General features: G+C 43.8%; 2 protein-coding genes across 4 annotated transcripts; both read right to left on the reverse strand.

Annotated features, from left to right (window-relative positions):
• Nucleotides 1-4,967: 4,967 nt before the first annotated feature.
• LOC128424191 (tissue factor pathway inhibitor 2-like) lies at nt 4,968-11,426 on the reverse strand. 3 transcript variants are annotated; one of them, XM_053410089.1, is made up of 5 exons: nt 10,836-11,399; nt 8,134-8,313; nt 7,835-8,014; nt 7,376-7,549; nt 4,968-5,490 (listed from the first exon to the last, which is right to left on the reverse strand). In XM_053410089.1, exons 1-5 carry the CDS (start codon nt 10,927-10,929, stop codon nt 5,429-5,431), a joined length of 690 nt encoding a protein of 229 aa, XP_053266064.1. In that variant the 5' UTR covers nt 10,930-11,399; the 3' UTR covers nt 4,968-5,428. The 3 variants fall into 3 exon arrangements, with proteins under 3 accessions (XP_053266064.1, XP_053266065.1, XP_053266066.1); XM_053410090.1 differs by having other exon boundaries at nt 4,968-5,428; nt 10,836-11,382; XM_053410091.1 differs by lacking the exon at nt 7,835-8,014 and having other exon boundaries at nt 10,836-11,426.
• Nucleotides 11,427-12,594: 1,168 nt separating this feature from the next.
• Nucleotides 12,595-18,690, reverse strand: LOC128424190 (tissue factor pathway inhibitor 2-like). Its single transcript, XM_053410088.1, is given in 6 exon segments — nt 12,595-13,947; nt 14,875-15,048; nt 15,495-15,674; nt 15,792-15,971; nt 18,259-18,532; nt 18,534-18,690. Coding segments are annotated over 6 exon segments (927 nt in total). The 5' UTR covers nt 18,603-18,690; the 3' UTR covers nt 12,595-13,897.
• Between the last annotated feature and the right edge of the window lie 6,698 nt (nt 18,691-25,388).

Genomic DNA, 25,388 nt, shown 5'->3' on the forward strand with positions numbered 1-25,388 from the left:
CTAATGCGGGTTACTGCAAAATGCATTTTATTGGGACAACGAGTGGTGCCTATTTCTCTCAGAGCACAAGCTGAGTCTGTAGGGCAAAGCTGAAGACAAAGCTGGTTTGAAATCTAAATTTGCAAAGCGTAAAGGAATGAAATGTTTTAAATTTGGGAAGGGGATAATTATATATTTTTTCAAGTAACTATAAATCCTTGAGAACAGACTCAAGGCAAGATTGAATTGTGCTTGACAGAGCCTATTAATCATGTGTGGCTTTGGTTCTGCGTAACTTTAATAATTATGTAACAGTATTTATAATTTGCAACAGGGGGGAGGTTTGTTGCCATTCAGTAAATCGAAGTTAGTCACTAAAACCACCCCCCTGTGCTGAACCTTTAAATCATCCTCAGTATGCATAATGTAGAAATAGCTCTAATGCTGCTGGGATTTATGGCTTTGTCTTGAATATAAAATGACCATTACTTTACTTCCTTAGATGTTTGATGAAAATAAATTGACCATTAACCTACTGCTGTTTACAGTTAGATCTTCTGGGGAATGATTATTATGAAAACTCAGACCTCAGGAGGCAAGTTCATTATTTGTATATGTTAGTCTGTTTCAATGCAAGCTTCACCTCGCAGGCTCAGTAGCTATTCCCATTCCAACTGGCAGGAGTAGGACTGGATTTTGCAGTGTAATTGTTGTGCAACTTTGCACAGCAAATCCTAAATCAAGGCCCAGGTAATTGCCATAAGGGCATAAGAACAACCTGCTTGGGTCAGGCTTGAGGGGCCCATCCAGCCTGGCAACCTGTTCTCACTGTGACCAACCAGATGCCTATGGGAAGCCCTCAAGCAGAGGCTTAAATGCAACAACACTCTCCACTCCTGCAATGCTCAGCAACTTATATTCAGAATCATACTGTTTCTGACAGAAGAGGTAGAACATAGGCATCTTCCACGATTTTGTCTAATCTCCATTTAAAGCCATTCAGATTGTTTGTTTGACAGTGGATTATGCTGACCAGGGCCAAATTTCAATTTCAAGGGCAAAGAAGCAGATTTCCAAATGATAAGAGCTCTTAACACAGTGGAGCAGACTGCTTTGAGAAGTGATGGGCTCTACTTTGCTGGAGGTGTTTAAACAAAGGATGGACGTCTGCCTGAGTCAAATTTCAGTGGGAAGATGGCTGCCCATCGTGAATGCTGCAGTTGATTTCTGCCTTGCAGATCAAGACTTGAGTGGGGATCTGCCTTGCAGATCAAGACTTGGGCTCTATGATCTTCAGATCCCTTGTAGCTCTGTGGATTGCATCCAACTAAATTCCGCTCAAAGTAGATCCGTTAAAATAAATGGACCCAAGTCACGGTCATTCATTTCAATGGGTCTACACTGAGTACGATTAACACAGTGTGCGATCCTGTGACGCTATGGAATCCTCTGTGTAACTGTCCTGCAAAGGAGTAGCAGGATGATAATCTGAAGAAAACCTGATAGACATCATTGCTCTGATTCAGCAGTAAACAGCAGGTTTTCCCGGGGAAAGCAGTGGGACACAAACAAACAAACACCTGGACCCGAGCCTACAAATCATGGACCTGCTAGATATTGTGGCACAAATGGAAGTATGGGTGAGCCCTTGGTTGAGCAATATTAGCTGAGATGGTTGGTTGCCCTGGTTACCTTAGATTCAGAAATAAATGGTTTCCATTGCAATAGCCCTGAACCACATTTCACCTTGTCTGATTCAAGGTAAGGAAGTTTCATACACTGATCCCTGCAATGTTGGGTTGCTAGCGTTGTTAGGCTTGAGAAGTACAGAACAAGAGCATAATAACTGCATTCTCCAACAACAACAAAAGTACCAGGATCTTCAGTCGGAATCAGATCATCTGAAATTTAGGTGGTTACATCCCAACTTTGGAAAAGAATCTCATAAAAGTGCTGTGGTATCAAGGGTTTAAAGTTGCAGGCTTACCCACATCAGTTGACACTGTGTTCCTTTGTCTGATGAGCTGTGATCCACTTTAAAATGAAGTCTTAACTGAGCTGCACCCATTAAAAAGGACAAATAACAAACATTGGATAGGTTAGGCCTCTTCTTTGAAATGAAAGAGATGGATAGGCATGATTGCAGAGTTTACATCCGAGGCTAACACTACTGTATCAGATAACGCACATGATTTGCAGAATAAGTTAACAAAGAGGAAACTGAATATAACTGAACATAACCCGTAAACATAGGAATAAGTCTAGATCTTGTGGATAAAAGTGCAGTGAAAGTATGTGTATGCCACATGTACACACATGGGTTGTAGAATAAGTTAACTAAGGGAAAACAAGACCTACCGTATACTCTATAAATAATGTGTAAAGTGTAAGGAGGAAAAAAACACTTTCCGTTGTTTTATTAACACATTTTCCCCACAAGTTCACAGTGAAAATAGGTTACAGCTGCACTTAACAAGTTAGGATGTGATTTTACCAGTTCTCATGTCGGCAAATTAATAGTTGGTAGACATACAAAAATACCCAGGAAAAGGGACAACCTGAAGTAAAAGCAGATAACCGTTCCTCAGCTTCAAAACAGAAAACATGGTGAATACACATTTATAAAGGCCCCTCAAAATGTATTTTGTGTAAGAGATCCTGAAGACAACTTCAAAGAAGAAGGAAATATCCTCAATATCTGTCAAGCATTCTCCACTGGGACTGTTCAGCAGAAAAGGAATTATTTGTATATATTAATCCTGTTCACTGCAATCTTCATTTTGAAGGCCCAGTCAAAAATGGGCAGGAGTTGAAATGGCCTGACAGTGCAGTGTCCAGTATGGGCCTCTGCATATTAAGGGGCATAGCTAAGTGGTAGAGCGCATGCTTTGCATTGGGGAAATCCCAGAGACTGGCATCTCACTGATTTAATACCCTGACCACAGTAAAAGACAGTTTCTTATATCCTGCCTTTCTTCATCATGGAACCCAAAGCAATAGACAGGTGTTCTCAGGTCACCTTTCCAGGTACTGACCAGATTCTGCCCTGCTTGGTTTCAGCAAGGTGATAAGTGTCATGGATCTTCAGACCAGGATTCACAGCACAAACACCTTGGAAGAATGTAGGTGACATTGTAGAAGGACCGTAAAGGTAAAGGTAAAGGGACCCCTGACCATTAGGTCCAGTCGTGGCCGACTCTGGGGTTGTGGCGCTCATCTCGCTTTATTGGCCGAGGGAGCCGGCGTACAGCTGCCGGGTCATGTGGCCAGCATGACTAAGCCGCTTCTGGTGAACCAGAGCAGCGCACGGAAACGCCATTTACCTTCCTGCCGGAGTGGTACCTATTTATCTACTTGCACTTTGAGGTGCTTTCAAACTGCTAGGTTGGCAGGAGCAGGGACCGAACAATGGGAGCTCACCCATCATGGGGATTCGAACCGCCAACCTTCTGATCGGCAAGTCGTAGGCTCTGTGGTTTAACCCACAGCGCCACCCGCGTCCCCAAGAACCATAGGTAATAGGTACGTGTTATTATTTATATCTCACTATGGGTGTATGGGGTGTGAGGGGAGGGCTAGTACCTTTGATGAGGGACATGTCATACTCCTCCTGGGTGAGAGTAGGTGATGGGTCTCAAACCCTTGATGAGTTAAGGACTTCCCTTGTATGAAAAGACAGGCTCTGCAGGATTGAGCAGACGAGACTAATAGCGAGTTCAATGGTCAAGAAGGCGGTTTCTGCAAGTGCTGTAGAGGGAAGTGAGGGGCAGATGGGGCTCATCAACCTGAAAAGGTAGCCCATCCAAGAGAGTGAACACTTTGACCCTGAACCTCCACTGCCTTGCGGGATGTCTTCGGGAGAAGAAAACCCTACACAAATCTGGAGCAGAGTCCTTGGATGGCGCCTTGTACACCTCCTTCTGGCAACTTATGTGGCCAAGCTGGTGCCAAATATATTGCTCCGCAAGGCTGGGAGGGGGGGCGTCTTTTCTAGGCAGCCCAGGACCTCCATATACATTGCCCAGGCTTGCGCCCTGGAAAGGTCACTTTGGTGCTGCAAACACAACGGTTTGACCTCACTCCAGGAGGCACACTCCCTTGTCTCTCAAGACAGACATATGGCAACAATGTGGGATGTATTGCTAGAGCAGTCAAGTACAACATTTTCCTGTTGCCTAGAACGGACACACAGGAGAACGTGGCTCCAGACAGGGAGGACTTCCTGTCATCCCTGCTCTTGTATGTATGTGACCAGGTAGATGGGCATGACCCTAGCTGACTCTGTAAAAGGGCTGGCCACGCAGCCATCTTCCCTTTTTTTCTTTCCAGACTTCTCTCTTGGACTGCCTCTTCCGGCTCTTAGCCAGCACATGGCTCATCCTTGCAGAAGATGGAAGCCACCGGTAGAAAGTCTGAGGCGTAGCTCAGACTTATTTTCTCTACAAATGTAACTGTAACCACAGGATAAAGCCTGCCTTCTGATTACTGCTGTGAACTGAATGTGAGTAAAACTTCATTGTTATTTTCAAAAAGACTGTGTTGTGTCATTGTTATTTTAAGAGGGAAATAAAGAGGACATTTACCAGGAACAATCCAGACTGGACAAGCGAGACTGGATTGCTTAATTAAATGACGCCAACGAGTCATCAACTGCTTCACTATAAGCTGCAAGGGAATGTGCTCTGCTGTTTGCTCACTAGCGTGAGTGAGGAGGGATAATATCAAAAGAATATATTCTCTCCTACCTTCCTTTACATTCCCACAAACAACATTTCCCACCCTTCCTCCCGAAGAAGCCCAGGAGGCAGTGTTCTTATTTTGTATTTTTATGTTGTGAACCGTCCTGTAATCTTTGGATAAAGTGTGGTATACAAATTTAATAAATAATAATAATCACGCAAGTGTTCCCTTTCAATTCACTTGGGAGTTCCTGGCAAATCCCTTCATAAAATTAGTAAAATTATTGAAAAGTTCATAGTGAAAGAATGGATAGCAACAATACCAATTTATTTGTAGTCTTCTTTAAGAAAAATAAATAAAGCAAATAATATGCAGCAGGTGACAGAGAAAGATCCTTGTTCAGTAGTGAGTGTTGAGCCTGCTCCTGCACATCAAGAATCTCTGCATGAAGGTCAACAAACCAGGGTTATCTCCCTCAGCAGATCACCATACTTTGAATATGGAGGCCAGTCCATAAGGCTGATCAGATAACAGTGACGATGACTTACTACATTTCCAGAACTGATCATATAGAAGAGCTGTTAAGATTGCTACATATAAACAAAAACAAAATCCACCCACAAATTAAAGTTCTCAATGTTGAAATAATGCTTCTGGTCTAGAGACCTTCAGGTGCAAGAACGTATGTGGCATTTGTTTGATTTGTAGACTTCTCCTCCTTATGAGATGGTGTTTCCCAATATTGCAACCGTTGCTTACATTCTTCCAACTAAGAAAAGAATAGAAACTGAATCACAATCGGAGGTAACTTAATCGCTTCAATCACTTGTACTAGAAGAAGAAAAAGAGAGAAGGGAAAAAAGCATGCAACGTTCTAGGTCTGCAAAACCCAAGGCACCAGATAATTGCAGTTTCTAATATGCGTGTCGTGGGCATTCAAGCAGGGGTGAAAGTGAGCGCTCCTCTCAAATGCCCACAAGCAGGACTGAGTCAAGCACAGCCCAGATCACAGGAAGCAGGACCTGTGCTCACCTTAAGCTCTGCAAGTGCCACCTTCTCATAAGGCCCTTGAACTCTCCTTGGGGAGGAGCAGAAGGCAGCAGTGGACACTTCCCTGGCCTTAACACATGAGAGTGATTGCAGATGGGAAACAGACTGCCAGGGAAAGGGGAGTGCCTCTTTCTTAAAATTCCTGGGCCTTGGGCAGGGGAAAAAAGGAGGCAGGGGCAGTGGAGGATGCTTTGTAAGCACACTTCAAACTTTTTGGAGGTGGTCACCTAAAAAAAAAAGACATTGCAAAACACCAGCTTTTCCAAGCGGGTGTGTGGAACTGCGTAGAGCGTGCCTCACACTATGTTGTGTCCCCTAATTTTATCCCCCTCTCCAAGCAAGGATTTCATGTTTTAAGGAAATAATGCGCACATGTGCATAATATATTGAACGTTTCAGTATGCCTGCCCTTATGGAAATACAGTGGTACCTCAGGTTAAGTACTTAATTCGTTCCGGAGGTCCGTTCTTAACCTGAAACTCTTCTTAACCTGAAGCACCACTTTAGCTAATGGGGCCTCCTGCTGCCGGAGCACGATTTCTGTTCTCATCCTGAAGCAAAGTTCTTAACTCTAGGTACTAATTCAGAGTTAGCAGAGTCTGTAACCTGAAGTTTATGTAACCTGAAGCGTATGTAACCTGAGGTGCCACTGTAAATGGAAAATATTTTATTTGCAGGTCATTCTGCTTAGTAAGCAGGCCAGGATTTAACTACCTTCCAGTTCTTTAGGACTGAGTTCCTTATGCTTAGGCAGGCTCCCCCTCATCCCCTCTCTTCTTCCTCAAGCCCTGTGGAAACGTATCTGCTCACACCACTCACCGCTCCCTCCGGGACTGCAGGAAACTGTCTTAATGCTGAGTGAGAATGCTGGTCCATCTAGCCCAACATTTTCACCATTTTCACTGACTTCGGTTTCAGGCCGAGGTCTCTCCCAGCCCTACCTGGAGACGCCAGGCATTGAACCTGAAGCCCCCTGCGTACAAGATAGGTGCTTTACCAATAGGCTATGGCCCTTTGCTTTTGTTTGATTGGTTGGGAGGAAGCAGGAGCCTCTCCAGAGGCCCCAGTTTTATGTTGGGCAGCTGGTCCAGAGAGACGCTATAGCTGGGTTTCTCACAAGCCACTTTTATTGCTGCGTCTGGGCAATTCCCACCTTTGCACTGCAGTCCCTTCAAAACAGCACAGTTTACTCTGGAGCGTACAGCCATTTCCCATGCCTTGCCCTCTTCCGGCAACTACTGCCCACTTCCAGTCCCTCTCATTTCCTTCGACAGTCCCACAACCACTTGGGGAAAGGAAGCAAACTGAATGGGTACTACCTGCGGCTGCTGCACTCACAGAAGGTGGTTTAATGCAAGGTGGGAAACATCTGTCCTTCCATTTTCTTATTGGACTCCCAACTACCATCAGCCTCAGATGGTCAGGGATGATAAGAGATGTAGTCCAGCAGCATTAAGACGGACAGTTTCCTCACCCCGATATAATGAAAAGCCTCCATATGAACTTCATGGGACCAAGACAGCATTAGCTCTGCGTGCCACTTTTTTTTTTTTTTAATCCTCCCAGACTTACTAGTACAGGGCTTATTTGTGAACCTTCACAATCTGGCTAAAACACTGCTCAAGTCCCTGTAAATCTCTATCACAGCAAGAGGAGAGAAGCCTACCATGCTTGCAGGCGTTCATGCAGTCTTTCTTTGTACGAAAGTTGTTATTATTCCCGCCGCATCCCGTATAGATGAATGCCACACAAGTTCTGCTCGCTATATTGTAGTAAAAGCGACGCAGTGAAGCTGAACAGAGTCCCACATCCTTGGGACTAGAGCAAAAGGAGGGACCCCCTTCAAAAAAAGAAAGAAAGGAGTTAATTAAGGGTGTGTGTGTTTTGAAGAGCAGAATATAGTGATGTTTAGAATTCATAACCAATAATGCCCAGCTTAAAAAAAAATCGGCAGAGTTTACAGTTTTATTTAGATTCGAGACAATATCACCTGGTTCACCAAGAACCGCTGTTGTAGAGCTCCTGGTCCCTTGGAGAGTAAGTTTAGGAAATACATGAGAACATTTCATCCCTCCCCCACCTATCAAGCTCCATAGGCCTATGGCTTGTATGAAGAAATAATTACTTCTCCCCAACTTGCAGACGTCAGTGCAGGATCTTTTACTGGAAAACATGTTAGGGTGTCGTGAACGTTTTTTAGGGAAAAATTCCTCGCATTTCATTGTCTCAAGGTTGAAGAAATATTTTGGCTTGAGGGGGCTCCAGGTCCCTTGCGGAGGTTTCACTCGGCACATTACAGGCACTTCTGAAAATTAAACCACAACTGTTTAGATTTTTTTTTAAAAACTGTCTAAAGGAAACCATTGCTCTTAAAAATCTCCCCCAATTCACTTCAGGATTTGAAATTTTAGAACAATGACTTACTCTTGATTTTCCCGCAAGTTTCTATACAAACGTCAAAGCTCAAAAAGTTGTTTTCGTTCCCCAAGCAGCCCCCGGAAGTAAACCTCTGGCAGTCTTGGAAGGCTCGGTTGTAGTACCACCTGTCAAATGAACCTGGGCAGACTCCGGGCACCGGTGACTCTAGGCAGAGCTCTCTGTTGTCTGCATGAAAAGAAAACCAGGGGAATGGAAGAAATGAAATGCTCTAAGTCCAAATGAGTTAAGGGGTGGGGCAGGGGGGAGCCTGGCTAGATCAGGCCAAAGGCTCAGGCAGTCCAGCATCCAGTTTCTGTGGTCAATCAGATGGCCTGAACTCAAAAGCACCCTCCCCACATGCAATTCCCAGCAGCTGGCCTTCAGAGGAATACAACCTCCAAAAGGGGAGTCAGAAAAGGGCCTCTGTGGCAAGTCACATTTGAATGCCTAATCCTTTGTGAATTTGTTCACTTTGTTCTCTTTCAGGCCGTTCAAGTTGGTGTCCGTCACTACTTGTGGGAGCAAACGCCAAGTTTAAATATCCACTGTGGTAAGAAGTACTTCCTTCTGTTGAGTCATCCAACATTCAGTTTCATTGAACGGTATGTTTCCGATCACAATTCAAAGTGTTGGTGCTGACCTTTAAAGTCCTAAACGGCCTCGGCCCAGTATACCTGAAGGAGCGTCTCCACCCCCATCGTTCAGCCCGGACACTGAGGTCCAGCTCCGGGGGCCTTCTGGCGGTTCCCTCACTGTGAGATGTGAGGTTACAGGGAACCAGGCAGAGGGCCTTCTCGGTAGTGGCGCCAGCCCTGTGGAACGCCCTCCCTTCGGATGTGAAGGAAATAAACAACCAGCTTTCTTTTAGAAGACATCTGAAGGCAGCCCTGTCTAGGGAAGCTTTTAATGTTTGATGTTTTATCGTGTTTTGGGAGCTGCCCAGTGTGGCTGGGGAAACCCAGGCAGATGGGCTAGGTATACAGTGTTGCCCCGCAAGACGAATGCCTCGCAAGACGGAAAACTCACTAGACGAAAGAGTTTTCCGTTTTGGAGGTGCTTCGCAAAACGAATTTCCTATGGGCTTGCTTCGCAAGACGAAAATGTCTTGCGATTTCCTGCGGGGTTTTTCCCCTCCCCCCCTTTTTCTAAGCTGCTAAGCCGCTTATCCGCTAAGCCGATAAGCCACTAAAAGCCGCTAATAGCAGTAATCCGCTAATCCGTCAATGGGCTTGCTTTGCAAGACAAAAAAACCACTAGACGAAGAGACTCGCAGAACGGATACTTTTCGTCTTGCGAGGCACCACTGTAAATAACAGTTGCCCCCAAAGAGAGAGAACTGCCATGCTGCCAAGCAAAAGGGACTGTGTTGTGATCTGCTTAAGACTTCTGCAGTCCATTTCACCCTGCTCCAAAAGATTCCTTCAAGCTCCATTATTTTCAGTGAATCATTAGCTTTTAAGAGGGTCTATTAAACGACTAAACAACAACAAAAAATCATCTCAACTGTGTGTGTTTAATGTGCGTTTTATCATTCCTTTTATTACTGATGTTCCTTGCCGAGTGCAATCTATGAGCCCCCCATCGCCCCCCAGCCCTAGAGGATTTAAACGAAGGCACAAGTGCTTTAGTAAGCCAAATACTCAAAAACTTCTTCGCTCATATTATTTCTCATAATAAAAATGCTTTGTCGCCAGCGAGTTGGATGGAGGGGGCAGGTGCACCACGTGAGGCAACGTGGGGATGAACCGGGCAAAAACATTCCTCTTCTTGCAGACCTGTGACTAATGAAGCCATCTATGTATGGCCTTCTAAACTGTGGGCAGAGTTTATGGTTCTCCTTTGTTGATAGAGAAAAATGTATAATTACGGGCGCCATAAGAAAGCTGCAGAGATAGTGTGTACCCCGGAAATGATCTCTTTCAGCTTCTGCCTTCTGGAAGAAGGTACAGGGTTATAAAGACTAGGACTAGCTGCCTGAGAAACAGTTTCTACATGAATACAAACATACATTTCATACAATCCTTAAAAGTGTTCAAACATACCTACACTCAATCCCACGAATAATTCATTTTCCCATCACCATCCACCATCCCTCACCACACCAGTTTGACTTCCAATCTACTCAATTGCAATTTCTTTCCACTTCTATTGCTTTCTTTCACACACCTTTAACCTAATTTCACTTCTTTTTCTGTTACACATTGCGTGTATATTTGTAATATATGTGTATTAAAAATCCTTTTTAATTAATATTTTTTTTTAAAAGAGAGAGAAACAGTTTCTACCCAAATGCGATTTTGGTTTTAAACGCAGTGTAACGAGTCTCTATGGGAGTATATTGTATTTTAAAATGGGGTATCATAGTTTTAGGAGGCTAACCAGGTTGGGATAGCTGGGATAGCAGGCTTGTTGATTTTTGAATGTCTTATGTAGAGTTTTCAATTTCGTTGTTCTGTATGAGACAATGACAATAAAGATTATCGTATCGTATTTTGTGGAAAATATATATATATTGCAAACCGCCCTGTGATCTGCGAGGGAAGGGCGGCGTAGGAATTTAATTAAGAAAAACTACAAATAATAATAGGGTCTGGAGTCTGGAGTCGCGATCACCGAGAAGGTCAGAAGAAATCCGCTTTACAGCGTCTTGCAAGAGCGCAGCCAAGGAAGCTCCCCACCTCCAAAACAGACCCGCGCCCCCACGCTACCTGCCGTCGGGATCTGGAGCCGGACGCGGCCCAGGAGCATCACAAAGCCGGCGGCCCGCAGAAAGGCGCGCGAGTTCCCCGCGGCCTGGCCCATCGCCCGCCGCGGGCGACTCGCTGCGAGGGCCGGGCTCGTCGACTAACGACGGAGACGTTGGGCTCGCGGAGCCGCCGAGGCCTCTTTAAGGAGGAACTGCACGTCTTCCCACGGCCGCCTCGTCGCGGCTCAGGGCCTGGGCGCGCGTTTTGCGGGCGCGTTGCAAAAGGCATCCCCGGGATCAGAGTCCCTGGGCATCCGCGAGCGGCATCGGAGGCGAGGGGACGGCGAGCGGGGTTGCCGCGGAGGCCTGGCGCGTCCGGGCTGCCCGCCTCGACGGCGCAGGGGATGAGCTGCCCTCGAGCAAAAAGTCCCCGAAACCATCAACAACTCGCCGAGCCTTTGAGTTTTAAATAAGCCCCAGTGCGCATAATGTGGCCACGCGACTCTTGATACTTCCCGGGTTTATGGCTTTGTCTAGAACGCAAAGTGACCATTATTACTTGACTTCCTTTAAAGAACATAAATTGCCCATTAAATCAACTGCAGGGGACATTTTGGAGGGCGGTGGTTTATATGCGCTGGAGGGGGGTAATCGGGAGAAATATTTGTATATTTTAGTTCTGTTCTTATCAAAGTGCCCAACTGCAAGGCCCAGTCCAATTTGCAGGAGTTTGACCTGGCTGTTGCAGGGTAAGTCACACTCAGTTATTAAGTTGGGGGAATGTTGGTTTGTTTCAATACTTCAAAGCTCCTGTTAACTGGTACTTCGGTTATATTGACTAGAGGCACATTTCAATGTCGACTGGAAAATGTTGGGTGGGTGTTGCAGTTTATTGCTAGGATGTAGAACTTGATGTTTCTAATGTTAGATGTTTTATCGTGTTTTTCATATTCCTCTTTTGAGAGCCACCCAGAGTGGCTGGGCAAACCCAGCCAGATGGGTGGGTATAAATAATAAATTCTTCTTCTTCTTCTTCTTGTTAAGTAGAGTTGGCCCAGATGGCCTTCAAGTTTCCAAAGTAGACCCATTAAAAAGAAGTCCTAAGTCACGTCCATTTATTTCCATGGATCTACACTGAGTGCGCCTAACATAGCATACAATCCTTTGATTCTCTGAAATCTGAAGGGATGCTGGTCTGCTAAGGGGAAACAACATGAAATGTTTAATTTTACTTGTATTTTATTTTTGTACATTTTTAGTACATGGGGGATGGGGTGTAGCACATGCGTTGCATTCTAAAGATCAGAGGCTTTATCAGTTGCATCTTCAGACTAGATTGTTCTGGTATGACACCCATTTAAGGCTGCTTCATACATATCCCACCTGTCATGAAACTGAAAAGGATGTGACTGCAGTTCTCCAGAAGTCATCCATCCAGGTACTGACCAGATTCTGTTCTACTTACCTTCAGCAAGGTGATAGCCTTCAGACCACAAGGAGTCACTGAACAGGGATTTGAGCATGGATCTCCCCACTACTAGTCCTGTCCATGACCCCTTCAGCTGCAGAAGAGGCAATTCTGCATGTGGGCATCTGTCCTCTTCCTTGAAATGAATGGGACGGGTATGCTTGGGAGCAGAGGCAGAGTCTAGATCTTAACTGGATAAAGTGGAATGAAAATGTAGCATGTGCATGCAGTGTGTACATACATGGACTGGAAAATATGTTAGCTAGGGGGAAACTAGATCTACATAAAATGATGTGTAACAAATTAGGAGAAACAAACACTTATGACAACTTATTTTTTCTTTATTTTTACAAATTTACAGTGAAGGTCTGTCACACTTGCACATAGCAAGTTAGGATGTAATTTTACCAATTCTCATATAGGCAAAGTAAGGTTTGACACAAGTGCAAATATCCTTAGGGAAACAGACAGCATGAAGTGAAGGCAGATGACTCTTCTTCAGCTTCAGAACAGAAAACATGCCAAATGCACATTAATAAAGGCACCTCAAAATGTATTCTGTGCAAGAGATCAGGAGGATGACTTTAAAGAGGAGGGAAATAACCTCAATATCTGTCTAGCATTCTCCAGTCTTAACTGTCCAGCAGGAATAATCTCATGATGAAAATTAATCCTTTAGCTTTAGAACTGGACCAGTTGACAATGGGAGATGCAGCCATCAGTTCACCACACTCCTGAAACCTTATGTAGCTTATAACTCACCTTTAAAAAACAAGCAATCCCCACTATCAAGTTCATTGCTGGTCTCTTCCCAGTGCCAGCTTTTTAATCAGCAGCATTATGATTATGTGTATTACCAAGAACGAATGTATTTAATTTTTATTATCACAGTGTCTATATCCCACCTGTTCTCCAAGGTGGCAAACACACTTCTCCCTTCTATACCTTCATAACAATCCTGTGAGGTAGGTTAGGCTGAGAGACTGTGTGTGTACAAAAACCACCCAGACATGGCTGAGTGGTGAACTGAACCCTAGTCTCCCAAGTCCTAGTCTAGCACTCTTAACTGTCATGCAGGTGATGGGAGGTGATGTAACATCAGCACAGCGGACTGTTTTAACTAGAGATTCCAAGAACCAAACCTCAGACATTCTGCATGCAAGCTAAGCCATCTATCACGCATCTGCCACCCCTCCTTATGAAGGTGAAGATAAGAAAGTTCAGGAGAAGGTCTTAATTTAGTGTTCCATATAATGAAACCATCAGAAAGGGTCTATCATATTCAGCAGCCAGTAGAGAAGAATTGATGTTCAGCAGGGAGTGTTGAGCCACCTCTTGTGATTTCATCCTGCAACAGGGCACACTGCCATGTGCATGGGGCCCAATCCATAAGTGAGCTGTAACTAGATCAAAGTAACCTTGCCGTTCTACATTTCAAAACTGTTCATATAGTAAAATTGTTACATAGCATATAAAACTGAACAAAACCCAAACCCACTCATAAGTTAAAAGTTCCTAGTGAGTGAAATCAGTGCATCTAGTCTGGAGACCTCTCCAGATTTAAGAATGTATGTGGCGTTCGTTGGATTTGAATGTTGGCTGTAGACTCCTCATCCTTATGAGACAACATATTTTGATCCTGTAGCAGGTGGTTTCTTTCTCCCTACTAAGAAAAGAATAGAAACAAATATAACCAGAGGTAACTTAAATCACTTTATTCACATGTGGTGAATAAAGACAAAAGAGAAGAAAAAGGGATGCAACATTCTACGTCTGCTAATTCCCAACCACCAGGTAATTGCAGTTTCCATAACGCGTGTTTTGGGCATTAAAGTAGGGACAAAAGCGAGCCCCGTCTCAGCAGAACCGAAGCCAGCACAACCCTCCTTGTGACAAGCAGGGCCTGTGCTCACCTTAATGCCTGCAGGTACTACCTCCTCACAAAAGCAAACGAGCCCTTGACCGTGATGGCTAGAAGACAGTCTGCCAGGGAAAGGGAAGAGCTCCTTGTCTGAAATTCCTTGGCAGAGGATGCTTTCTCACAAGCTGCTTTTGCCACAACCTGGGACGCATCCCACCTTTGCACTCCTTCAGAGCAGCACAAACGACTGGAGGACACAGTCCATTACCCATGCCTCGCCTTCATCCGGCAACTATTGCCCCTTCTGGTCCCTCTCACCTCCTTCTACATCCAAGGGAGTGAGCTGAAAATACGGGAGGACCACAATCCACCTGTGGCTACTGCATTATGCACCTACGGAAGGTGGTTTAATGCAGGAGTGGGAAACCTGTGCCTCTCCAGTTCTTGGACTCCAACTCCCAGCAGCCTCAGCCACCACGTCACATGGTCAGGAACGATGAGAGATATGTACTCCAGCGGCATTTGGACGGACACAGTTTTCTCACCCCAATATAACGAAAAGCCTCCCTGTTTGCTCTTGGAGAGCATCAGCTGTTTGTGCTGCTTAATGTTGTTCTCTTTAATCACTCCAGAATTACTAGAACAGGGCTTATTTGTGAACCTTCACAATCTGGCTATAAGACTGCATCCGTCCCTGTAACTCTCGATCTCGGCAAGGAGAGAGCACCCTACCTTTCTTGCAGGCCTTGAGACATGATTTCCGAGTGAGGAAATTGTTAATATTTCCTCCACATCCTGTATAGGTGAATTCTTCACAATCTCCTGTGTCTATGTTGTAATAAAAGCGAGGAACTGAACTCGAACAAATTCCCACGTCTTTGGGGTTAGAGCAAAAGGAGGGGGCATCTTTAGAAAAAGAAAGAGAGAGACAGAGTTAATTAACACTACTTCTTTTTGTTTTTTGAAGTGTAGACTGCAGTGGTGTTAGGCATACAAACCAACAGTTCCCAATCAGAAAGTGGGCCGAGTTTCTGATCTTTGATTTAATATTTGTACACTGCTTTCCCAGCAAAAACATTGAGCTCAAAGCAGCTCATAACTACAAAGCATTAAAAATGAGCAAACATTTCCATCCATGCAATCAATTAGGGAAAAGACACACACACCACAATAGTGCGTTGGTAAAGCAAAAACGAACAATGCCACAAATAATTGATGCAATTCAATACAAACTTGTAATAATTCAAAATTAATTCATCAGAAATGGTTGGCGAGCACCAGTCCCATGAGACACAACAGAACATTTCACCCTCCCCCACCCAAACAAGCTATTAATTAATAATAATAATTACTTCTTTTCGGCAGGCAGAAGTTCATGCAGGAGTCTTTATCGTCAAATCGGTTCTGGTTTCCTAAACAGCCTCCATAATAAAATTTTTCACAGCTCATCGTCTCAAGGCTGAAATAATATTTTCGCATTAAACCTCTACAGATTCCTTCGTCAGATTTCAGTCGGCATATTTTAGGCACCTCTAAAAACGAAAGAGCAACCAACTGGTTGAAAACAACAATCTAAGCCAAACCATTACTTTTATCAAACCGATTCTGCAATTCACTCCAGGATTTGAAATTTTAGAGCCACAACTTACTCTTGATTCTCCCGCAAGTCTTTGAACACTCTTCAAAACTCAAAAAGTTGTTGTCGTTTCCCACGCAGCCCCCGAAACTAAACTCCTGGCAGGTTTGGGTGGCTCTGTCGTAGTACCACCTGACATACAAACCCCGGCAGGGTCCTTTAAGTGGTGGCTGTAGACAGATCTCTCTGTTGTCTGCATGAAAACGGAAGTGGGGTGGGGGAAAGAGAAATGCTTTAGGTACAAATCCCAGAAACAAGAAGAGAGTAGGGAGGCAAGTAAGAAATTCATGTGTTGAAAGTTTGTCCCAGTGAAATGTAAGAAGACCTCTCCTGCACGAGGCCAAAGCCCAAGTAGTCCAAAACCCAAGTAGTCCAGCCTGAAAGCAGGACCTGAGTTCAAGAGCACTCTCCCCACCTGTGATTCCCATGACTGGCCTTCAGAGACATAAAAAAAGGTAACCTGGGCGGTTAAGTCCAGTCAAAGGCGACTATGGGGTTGCAGTGCTCATCTCGCTTTCAGGCTGAGGGAGCCGGCATTTGTCCACAGACAGCTTTCCGGGTCATGTGGCCAGCATGACTAAACCACTTCTGGCACAACAGAACACCGTGACGGAAACCAGAGCGCATGGAAACACTGTTTACCTTCCTGCTGCAGTCGTACCTGTTTATCTACTTGCACTGGTGTGGTTTTGTACTGCTAGGTTGGAAGGTGCTGGGACAGAGCAACGGGAGCTGACTCTGTTGCAGAGATTCGAACTGTGCATCTTCCGATTGGAAGAGGCTCAGTGGTTTAGACCACAGCGCCACCCGCGTCCCTGTTTCAGAGGCATACCCCCTTCTTGTGGAGGGCAGTGGAGAGGACTGTGGTGGGGCAGCTGAAATTATTCTAGGTGACATCAATCTGGGTTGAGAATGCTGTGGCAGGATTGCCGACAGGAGTTTATACCCTGTCATCTTATAATACATGTTCTCAGAGAGCTGTACTGGTTGCCAATCTGCTACCAGGCCAGGATCAAGATGTTACTCTGAGTATGTAAAGGCCTTAACAGATTGGGACAGTTTACTTGCGAGATCCCATTACTGCCCCCTCCCTTCATATGCCCGCTAAATTACTTCGATCTGTGACTGGTGTCACATAATACTCATTCCACATTTGTAAGAAATATTTTAGTGTGGCAGCACTCACACTTTGGAACTCCCTGCCTAGGGACACCAGGCAGGCACTTTTCCGCACATGCTAAAAACATTTTTCTTTAGCCAAGCCTACTTTGTAAACTGCTTTGAGGGTTGTTTTTAACTATCAAGCGGTGTATAAATTGTTTGAAATATATTATTATTATTATTATTATTATTATTATTATTATGTTTATATACTGCCCTATACCCGGAGGTCTCAGGGCGGTTTACAGAAAAAAATCACAACATATATAATCAGAATGAAAACAGCAACCCAAACACCCCCCGAAAAGAGCCACATTTTAAAGAGGGTATAGGATGCCAAACAGACCAACCAAAGGCCTGGTTGAAAAGGAACGTTTTTGCCTGACGCCTAAACTGTATAATGAAGGCGCCAGGCAAACTTCCCTGGGGAGAGCATTCCACAGATGGGGAGCCACTGCAGAGAAGGCCCATTCTCCAGACATGTAGAATGTTTGCATGTTTTCTAATTTGATTTTTAGCTTAGCATTTATTTTAATTATTATTTTTGGATGTTTTAAATACTTTTTTCTGATGGCTGCATTATTTTATTCTTTTCATAAACTGCTTTAAGGTTTTATTACAATGACACAGTATCTAAAACGGACTTTTTTTTAAAAAAAAAAGTCTCCAAACAGCAGTTGGTCACAGTTCTAAATTGCTTGGAAAATGGCATTTCGCTGCAGATCTTGTATTTCTGAATCCTGACATTTTGGGGGAATTGCTTAATCAACATATCTCACATTTCCGGACGACGCAAGATCCTTCTTTAATTTATCATATTTAAAGGGAATATAATCTCTGCATTACAGGCACAAGCGCTTTAGTAAGCGCCAAACACACGCGCAAACACTCAATGACGCCATCACTATTACCTGACAGCACTGATAGCCTTTACTTGGACTTTTGTTATTTTAACCCCTGGGCAACCATACTCTTTCTAGGTTCCTATTCTAGAGTTTCCTTCTTTGGTCTTTTAATTTTCACCTGTTGTTATAATTGTTCTCTCTGTTTTGTAAACATTGTACAATGAAGTTTTGAAAGAAAAACTTTGCCAAGAAAGAATAAAAACACCAGCACTCATAATATTCTGGCTACCAGCTAGGCAAGGAAAAGCAAAAAAATAAAATGGGTTTTGGCAGACGGAGGCAGGTGCAGCATGAGGGGCGAAGCGAGGATTTTGGAAAGAGACCATCGGTCGCCATCCCTGGGAAGAGCAAAAACAACTCGCAAGAAGAAAACAGCTGATAACATGAACCCGCTCCAGAAAGAGCCCCGATTACCTCCCATCGTCGACTGGGGCCAGACCTGCTCCAGAAGTACCACCAAGGAGACGACCAGCAGAAAGGCCCGCGAGTTTCCAGAAGTCAGATCCATCGCTGCAAATCGCTGCGCGCGTTTGGCTGCTCTACGACCGATGGAAACGTTGGCCACAGTGGCCCCTTTATAAACGATCCCGGCTTCTCTGCCGCCGCCTCCTGGCCCAAAGCCTACGGGCGTGCTTCCCAGACGAGGGAGGGCTCGGCGGGGGTGATTCATCCGTTTCTGGAAAGCGATGTAAAACCGCGAGGGGGCGGGCGGACCAAAGGAGCGGTCCCTTGCGTGGCTGGTGCGCCCCGCGCGTCATTGCGCATCTTCCGAAGAAGCAGCTCCGCGGGGTGGTCGCTGGCCCATCCCGATGCGTATCCGGGACGGCTGGGGCGGGCCTGGCGCCGACAGCGGCGAAGAGGTACGAGGAAGATGGAAGGAGCAAATATTGGAATAAACCCCGCGTTGAATGCACGGAACACAACCAGCCAGACGCGAAAGTGTCCCCAGGCGTCTGTTGAGGACTCAGTGGGCACCAAGATGTTCTGCCCCACTATAGCTCACTTCTGAAGTTAGAAATCAAAGCTTAGGGAGCTTGTGCCACACTGGCAGGTTGCAGTTTTGTCTATGCGCTTATCGGATGTTATCCGAGCTTTCCACAGGAAGTAGCCTTCTACCTGGTTAGATTTATTTATTCGTATAGCCCAGTTGTTATAGTTACATATTTTTATATTTATAAAATGGGACACGGGTGGCGCTGTGGGTTAAACCACAGAGCCTAGGGCCTGCTGATCGGAAGGTTGGCAGTTCGAATCCCCGCGACGGGGTGAGCTCCTGTTGCTCAGTCCCAGCTCCTGCCAACCTAGCCGTTTGAAAGCACGCCGAAGTGCAAGTAGATAAATAGGTACTGCTCCAGCGGGAAGGTAAAATGCATTTCTGTGCACTGCTCTGGTTCGCCAGAAGCGGCTTAGTCATGCTAGCCACATGATCCGGAAGCTGTACGCCGGCTCCTTCGGCCAATAAAGCGAGATGAGCACCACAACCCCAGAGTCGGCCACGACTGGACCTAATGTTCAGGGGTCCCCTTTATATTTATATATATATATAACTATTTCCCTTTTCCTCCAAAAGCTTCTTCCTCACCCTTCTCCGTATTCTCCTCACAACAACTCTTCAGAGTGGATAAGGATGAGAGATCATGACTGGCCCAAGGTCACCCAGTGAAATTCATGACTGAGTAGGGATTTGAACTCCTGTCTCTCTGGGCTTAGTCCCTCACCCTATCGAGGAATGAGGAACTGTTTTCAACTTGTGGGTGGCATTCGTACAATAGGTTTCGTTCCAGCCACAGGAAAAGGCAGAGGCATCTGCACTGAACTTCTCTCCATCCCAGCAGGCAAGAAGCATCACACATTCTAGCCTTACGAAAGCAATCAAGGGTTCACAGAGCATTAGTAAGGGAGAGGCCTGAAGGGGCACATTTGGCCTCCGGGCCTGAGGTTTCCCACCCCTGCTGTAACCATTGCACCACATTGCCTAATCCTGTTGGTAGGTTCTCAAGCCGAGGGAGGTCTTTCACAGCACTGCCTAGTTGGACCTCCAAACTGAAGATGGTGATAGGCATAGCATGTCTCCAGCATTTCAGACATCGTGTCCCACATATTTTTAACTGGAGATGCCAAGGATTGACTCTACTGCTCATTTCCGTGTTATTTGCTTCCAGAGAAAAACCCATTTCCAAATAACACAAAAATGAGCACTAACCTCGCACGATATTCCACAATATTTCTGGAAGTGGCTTTTGCTGTTGAGGGAAGTTTTTAATGTGTAACATTTTAATATATTTTTAATCTTGTTAGAAGCCACCCAGAGTGGCTGGGGAAACCCAGCCAGATGGGCGGGGTACAAATAAATTATTATTATTATTATTATTATTATTATTAGTCATGTGGAAGCTCAGACATTATGCAGAAATTAAGAGCTTTACTGAGACCAGAGGAAATGCTTATATTAGGAATAGGAAACAAACTATTTGATCTAACCCAGTACTGCCTACTCAAATTAACAGGGATCTTGGAGAATTCAGCTGAAATGAGATATGGTACTGGAAACGGCATCAGTTTGTGTGCCTGTCTGCAAGCAGGACTGGAAATCAGGCAAAAAAATAAAAACATGCAACTGGTATTCACAATCGTCATTTTCCGACCAGTCTGTAATTTGCTTTTGTTATTTTTTTCCAGTATGCAAACAATATACTATTGATAGGATCCCCCACCCACCCATTGAAATGAACAGTGTGGAATCATAACAATATTGTAATCAATTATGTTATTAAATCTGAACAGCAAGCTGACTGATGTTGGTTTTGAGGAACCTGAACTGCAGTAGAATGGAAACAGTGCTGCATATGCTGAATAAGGGGCAGAATCCCTATAGGCAGGCAGAGAGGCATTTTCCCTCCTTTTAACAGGAAATGCCAGGAATTGAATGTGGAGTCATTTCATAGCACATTCCCTGTCCCGGAAGTATGTTCCTTCTTATGCTCTTTTACTTACTACTCATCAGCATGTAGCAGAACACCCTGAGAGATGCAGCTGTGTTTTCAGAGGTGCTTAATCCTCTGAGTGCAAAAAAAGCGGAAAGTGAGCAACGTGGGGGAAATTAATCAGCATCTTTTTATGGCGCATTTCCAGTACAGTATCCAATTCTGGCCAATTTCTTTAAGATAGGCAATGGAAGCTAGATGGAGCATTCAGGTGGCCCAAATGAAAGTGCCTTCCGCTCTTCCAGAAAATCTGGAATTGGTTATTGTTAGCTTTCCAAGAAGAATTTTAAACGGGCATTGCTGTATTCTATGAAAGGAAACAACTACTATTCTCCACCCACTGCTCCTCAACTTCAACTGAATTAATATGCCAGGCATCGATAATAATAGCATGGAGGGAGGAATATGGACAAAAATGGAATGAGCCACCGACAAGCCTTAATTATAAATTGCTCAATAGCCCCAAGGGCCTAATTCCAGCATGGGGGGTACGGACCAGGTGGCAGGATGCAGTAAAGGGCAATAAAGTACGTCTGAGTTGCTGACATTAATTTCCCCAAGATCTGGTGGTGGTCCAAATTAGAATCAGGGAGCAGGAGATTATGCTCATCTTCCAAGCTAGTGAGGACAGATCTTTTATAGGAGGAATCTCTGCCCCATTCTATCTATCCTTTTCACCAAGACCTTGATTTAAGTCCTTCCTTCCTTGTGTCTGACAATTATGCTGACAATTAAATGCCTTCAAGATCTCATTTTCTTCTTCGATCTTCACGATTGCTCATCTTGCCTTAAGATCACCCCTTCTGTCTTTCTCTTCATTGTCGTACAACAGCTTTGCATGACCTGGTGCCTTCCACATGTTTTGGACTACAACTCCCATCAACCCTAGCCAGCTTGGCCAACAATCAGGGAAGGTGGGAGTCACAGTCGCTCAACATCTGGAGGGCACCAGCCTAGGAAAGGTTCTCTGCTCTGTATTTTTATAAACAGAGTCTTCAGGCTTCTCATTACTTTGCTTCTCATTCCCCCCATTACATCCCAATTTTGCCCTCTATGTTTTGTGGCTTTGATCCAGAATCCATTTGATCCATTACTGCTTGTTTCACTTCCCTGCTTTGTTGGTTAGTTTTAGATTGTGGCTCTACAGGCGATGAGTGAGGTTTTAAAAAACTGTTGCCAAGCACCTGTGCCTAGTAATGCTAGGAAATTTATTATAATAGAAGCAAGAAAGTATCTCTCTTTACCCCCATTGCAGAGGTCTTGCTAGGGGGTGAAGAAATCCTGGACATGTGTGGAAAACCCAAATCTCCTTAGCAAATCATTTTAGACTGAGTTAACTTAGCTGGAATTTATTAATAATGGTTACTGTGGAAAATCATCATCATCATCATAAATTTTTATTTATATCCCGCCCTCCCCGGCCAGAGCTGGGCTCAGGGCGGCTAACACCAGTAAAATTACAATTAAAAATAAAATAAAAAATAAACCAATTTAAAATACAGGTTAAAATATAATTTAAAATGCAGCCTCATTTTAAGAGTAGCCCATATGGGAAGGATATTCCTTCGTATTCTGCTTGTGGGCTTCCTGGAGTTTCTACTTGATCATTTTGGAAACAGGACATGCTGGAACTTTATTCATATCCAGCATGGTTCCTACGTTTGTCTTTATGTATGTACAAATGGAACTGAAACCATGTGTTGCAGTATGCTCCTTCTTAGGCTGCCAGCCAGCCAGCCATGTTGTCATGCAGGGTACTTAAGGGGCTCAGGCAGGAATCTCTCACCTCCTCCCACATAATACTTCAAAATCTGTAGCTACTAAGTATAGTGAGCCCTCATTGGGCTGGTTTTTTGGGGGGAGAGGAAGGGGGAATCTCCATGGTTTAACCCACCCCATAATTCTACCCAGTGCTTTTTTCTGGGGGGACGCATACCCCTAAACATTTTGTGAATCTTTGTACTTTTGTCCATTTACTGTATTTATTTCCCCCGATTTGAACTATAAAATGGTGATTTTCTTGAGTCAAAATGAGAGAACCCCAAACATATTTTTTTAGGGGGAAAAGCACTGATTCTACCAATGTGGATGTTTCTCCAAGCATGGTGATACCACACTCCTTTTTAATATATAATGTTTGTTTTTGAGAATAAAGCTGTAAAAAGATGTACAATCAAAAGAAAATAAAAAAATACTGTAACTGTGACAAAAGTTGTTCACGTCATCTTCACCTATTAAGAAATAAATATGGAGTGTTGAATCTAACGACTCTTAAGGTACTTCCAGATGACCTGTTTATGGAGTATTCATCCTGATTTGTTTACAGGGAGATATTGCTTTGTTTACAAAGTAACTGTTCTCCCACACTTTCCGGTATGTTTTCCCATTTGCTTTCCTTATCAGTAAAAGCCCAATCTTTTCAGAGAGAGGCAGGTTTGTTGTGCAAGAGCTCCCAATCAACTATAATGGTGCAACCTGAATTTGCTGCTATATGATGGAATCGCACCCGAAAATAGTGACAGTCCAAAGCACACTTCTCATTGGACCTATTTTGGCTTAGCACTCGCCACCTGAGTTTGCTGCTCAAAGGAGTGGTACATACGTACATTTCATTGTCCCTTTGAAAGCTTAGCAAAGGCATAGGCAAACTTGGCCCTCCAGATGTTTTGGGACTACAACTCCCATCATTCCTGACCACTGGTCCTGTTAACTAGGGATGATGGGAGTTGTAGTCCCAAAACATCTGGAGGGCCGAGTTTGCCTATGCCTGGCTTAGCAGAATTTATGGAGCTCCCATTATTCTTCCAAGTTCAAATCCCCTTCGGCAGTTATGGTATATAATTTAGAACTGCACCATTTAATAGATTAGAAGGCACCGTGGCTGCCTAGAATATTTTCTCATGATTTGTTGTATACTATTACAGGGGTATTCAAAAGACACCCAATCAGGACAAAAGCTCTTAAGGATCCATAGATATACACTGGAAAAATATTATATTCCAAACATTACAATTTCTTGTAAAACAATGAATAAAAATGGACAAGCAAATAAAGATTGAAGATTCCATATATAACAACACCATTCCACTGATCTCTTATAGCATTTTCTTTTTCAGATATTTACTGAAGATCAGTACTATTTTGAGGCATTTGTAAAATTTATAGCTAACCTGCTAGGTCCGTTTGGGTATTGCCACAGGAGTTGGGGTGCAACTCCTTAGTTTAATCCACCCCATAATTCTGCAAATGTTGATGTATCCCCAAGCATGTGATACTACCCTCTTTTTAGTGTGTGTGTGTGTGTTTACTGGTTTTTGAGAAAACAGCTAAGCTGCAACACGTTTCCATTTTTAATATAAATTTTATTAGAGTTTATAGAGAGAAATACAAAACTTAATATCAAGTATCTTTTTTATCCAACATTAGTCTAAGTAAAAGAAAAACAGCAAAAAACAAACAAAAGATAAGTAGATACAGAAAAAATCTTAAAAGATAAAATAGAAAAAATAAAGTTCAAAAACTAAAAAACTTCCAATTCTTCATCTGTCTGCCATATATAAACAACATTCACTTAATCCACTCCAATATAACACCCAACCAAATCACTTTCTATAAACAAACTTTAATCTTCAATCCCCAAATCCAAGTGCCATTATTTCAGTTTCTTTCTCATGCAAAATGTCTATGAGAGGTTTTCAATCTTTGGTAAATGTTAACAACTTAAACAGGTGCATTTTGCCATCTCAGCTAAGTCCATTAATTTTAACAACCATTCTTCCATTGCTGGTAATGATGAATCTTTCCATCTTTGTGTATGTAATAGTTTCGCCACTGTAATCTTATATTGAAACAAAGTTCCATCAACCTTTTTGAATTGTATATCCATAAGTCCAGGCGGGAAAAGTTCTGGTTTCAGTTGAAAGTTAATCTTCAAAATTCTCCATATCAGTGTATGCTTATCCTCTTTTGGGGACTTTTTACATGTCCGCCATGAATGATAAAATATCCTTTCATTTTCTTTATATTTCCAACAGGTATTCAGAACATTTTTATACATTATAAATAATTTCTTGGGAGTTAAGTACCACATGTTTCCTATGCAGAAGACCTCAACTTTCCCCTCGAGCATCTGAAGTTAACAGGGCTGGGACTTTGGAAAGCGAATTATACTGGGCTAGATGGGCCAGTAGTCCAACTTCACAGGTTCCTATAAAATGGGCACTATGAGTGAATAGCACTTATTGTGCTATCTTCTCTTTGACGATCACTCATAGTCGAGTAAGATTGTCTTCCATGAACACAGTTTTAACAGTGAGTCCGTAAGTGACTGTGGAGGCCAATTCTGGATCCACACGTCCTTGCACAGTGGGAACATGTTTCTGGGTGGGAGTGGATCACGGTGAAGGTTTGCCAAGCGTGCCTTCCTCTTAGCACGTTTCTCCTCTTCGTCCTGAGTTTAAGCGTCTTCAAAGTCCACGGCACCTTTGGTAAAGGCTGTTCTCCAACTGCAGCATTCGCAGGTCAGTGTTGACCAGTTGTCAGTGCTTATACCACTTTTTT

The sequence above is a fragment of the Podarcis raffonei genome, chromosome 12, assembly GCF_027172205.1.
Source record: "Podarcis raffonei isolate rPodRaf1 chromosome 12, rPodRaf1.pri, whole genome shotgun sequence".
Lineage (NCBI taxonomy): Eukaryota > Metazoa > Chordata > Lepidosauria > Squamata > Lacertidae > Podarcis > Podarcis raffonei.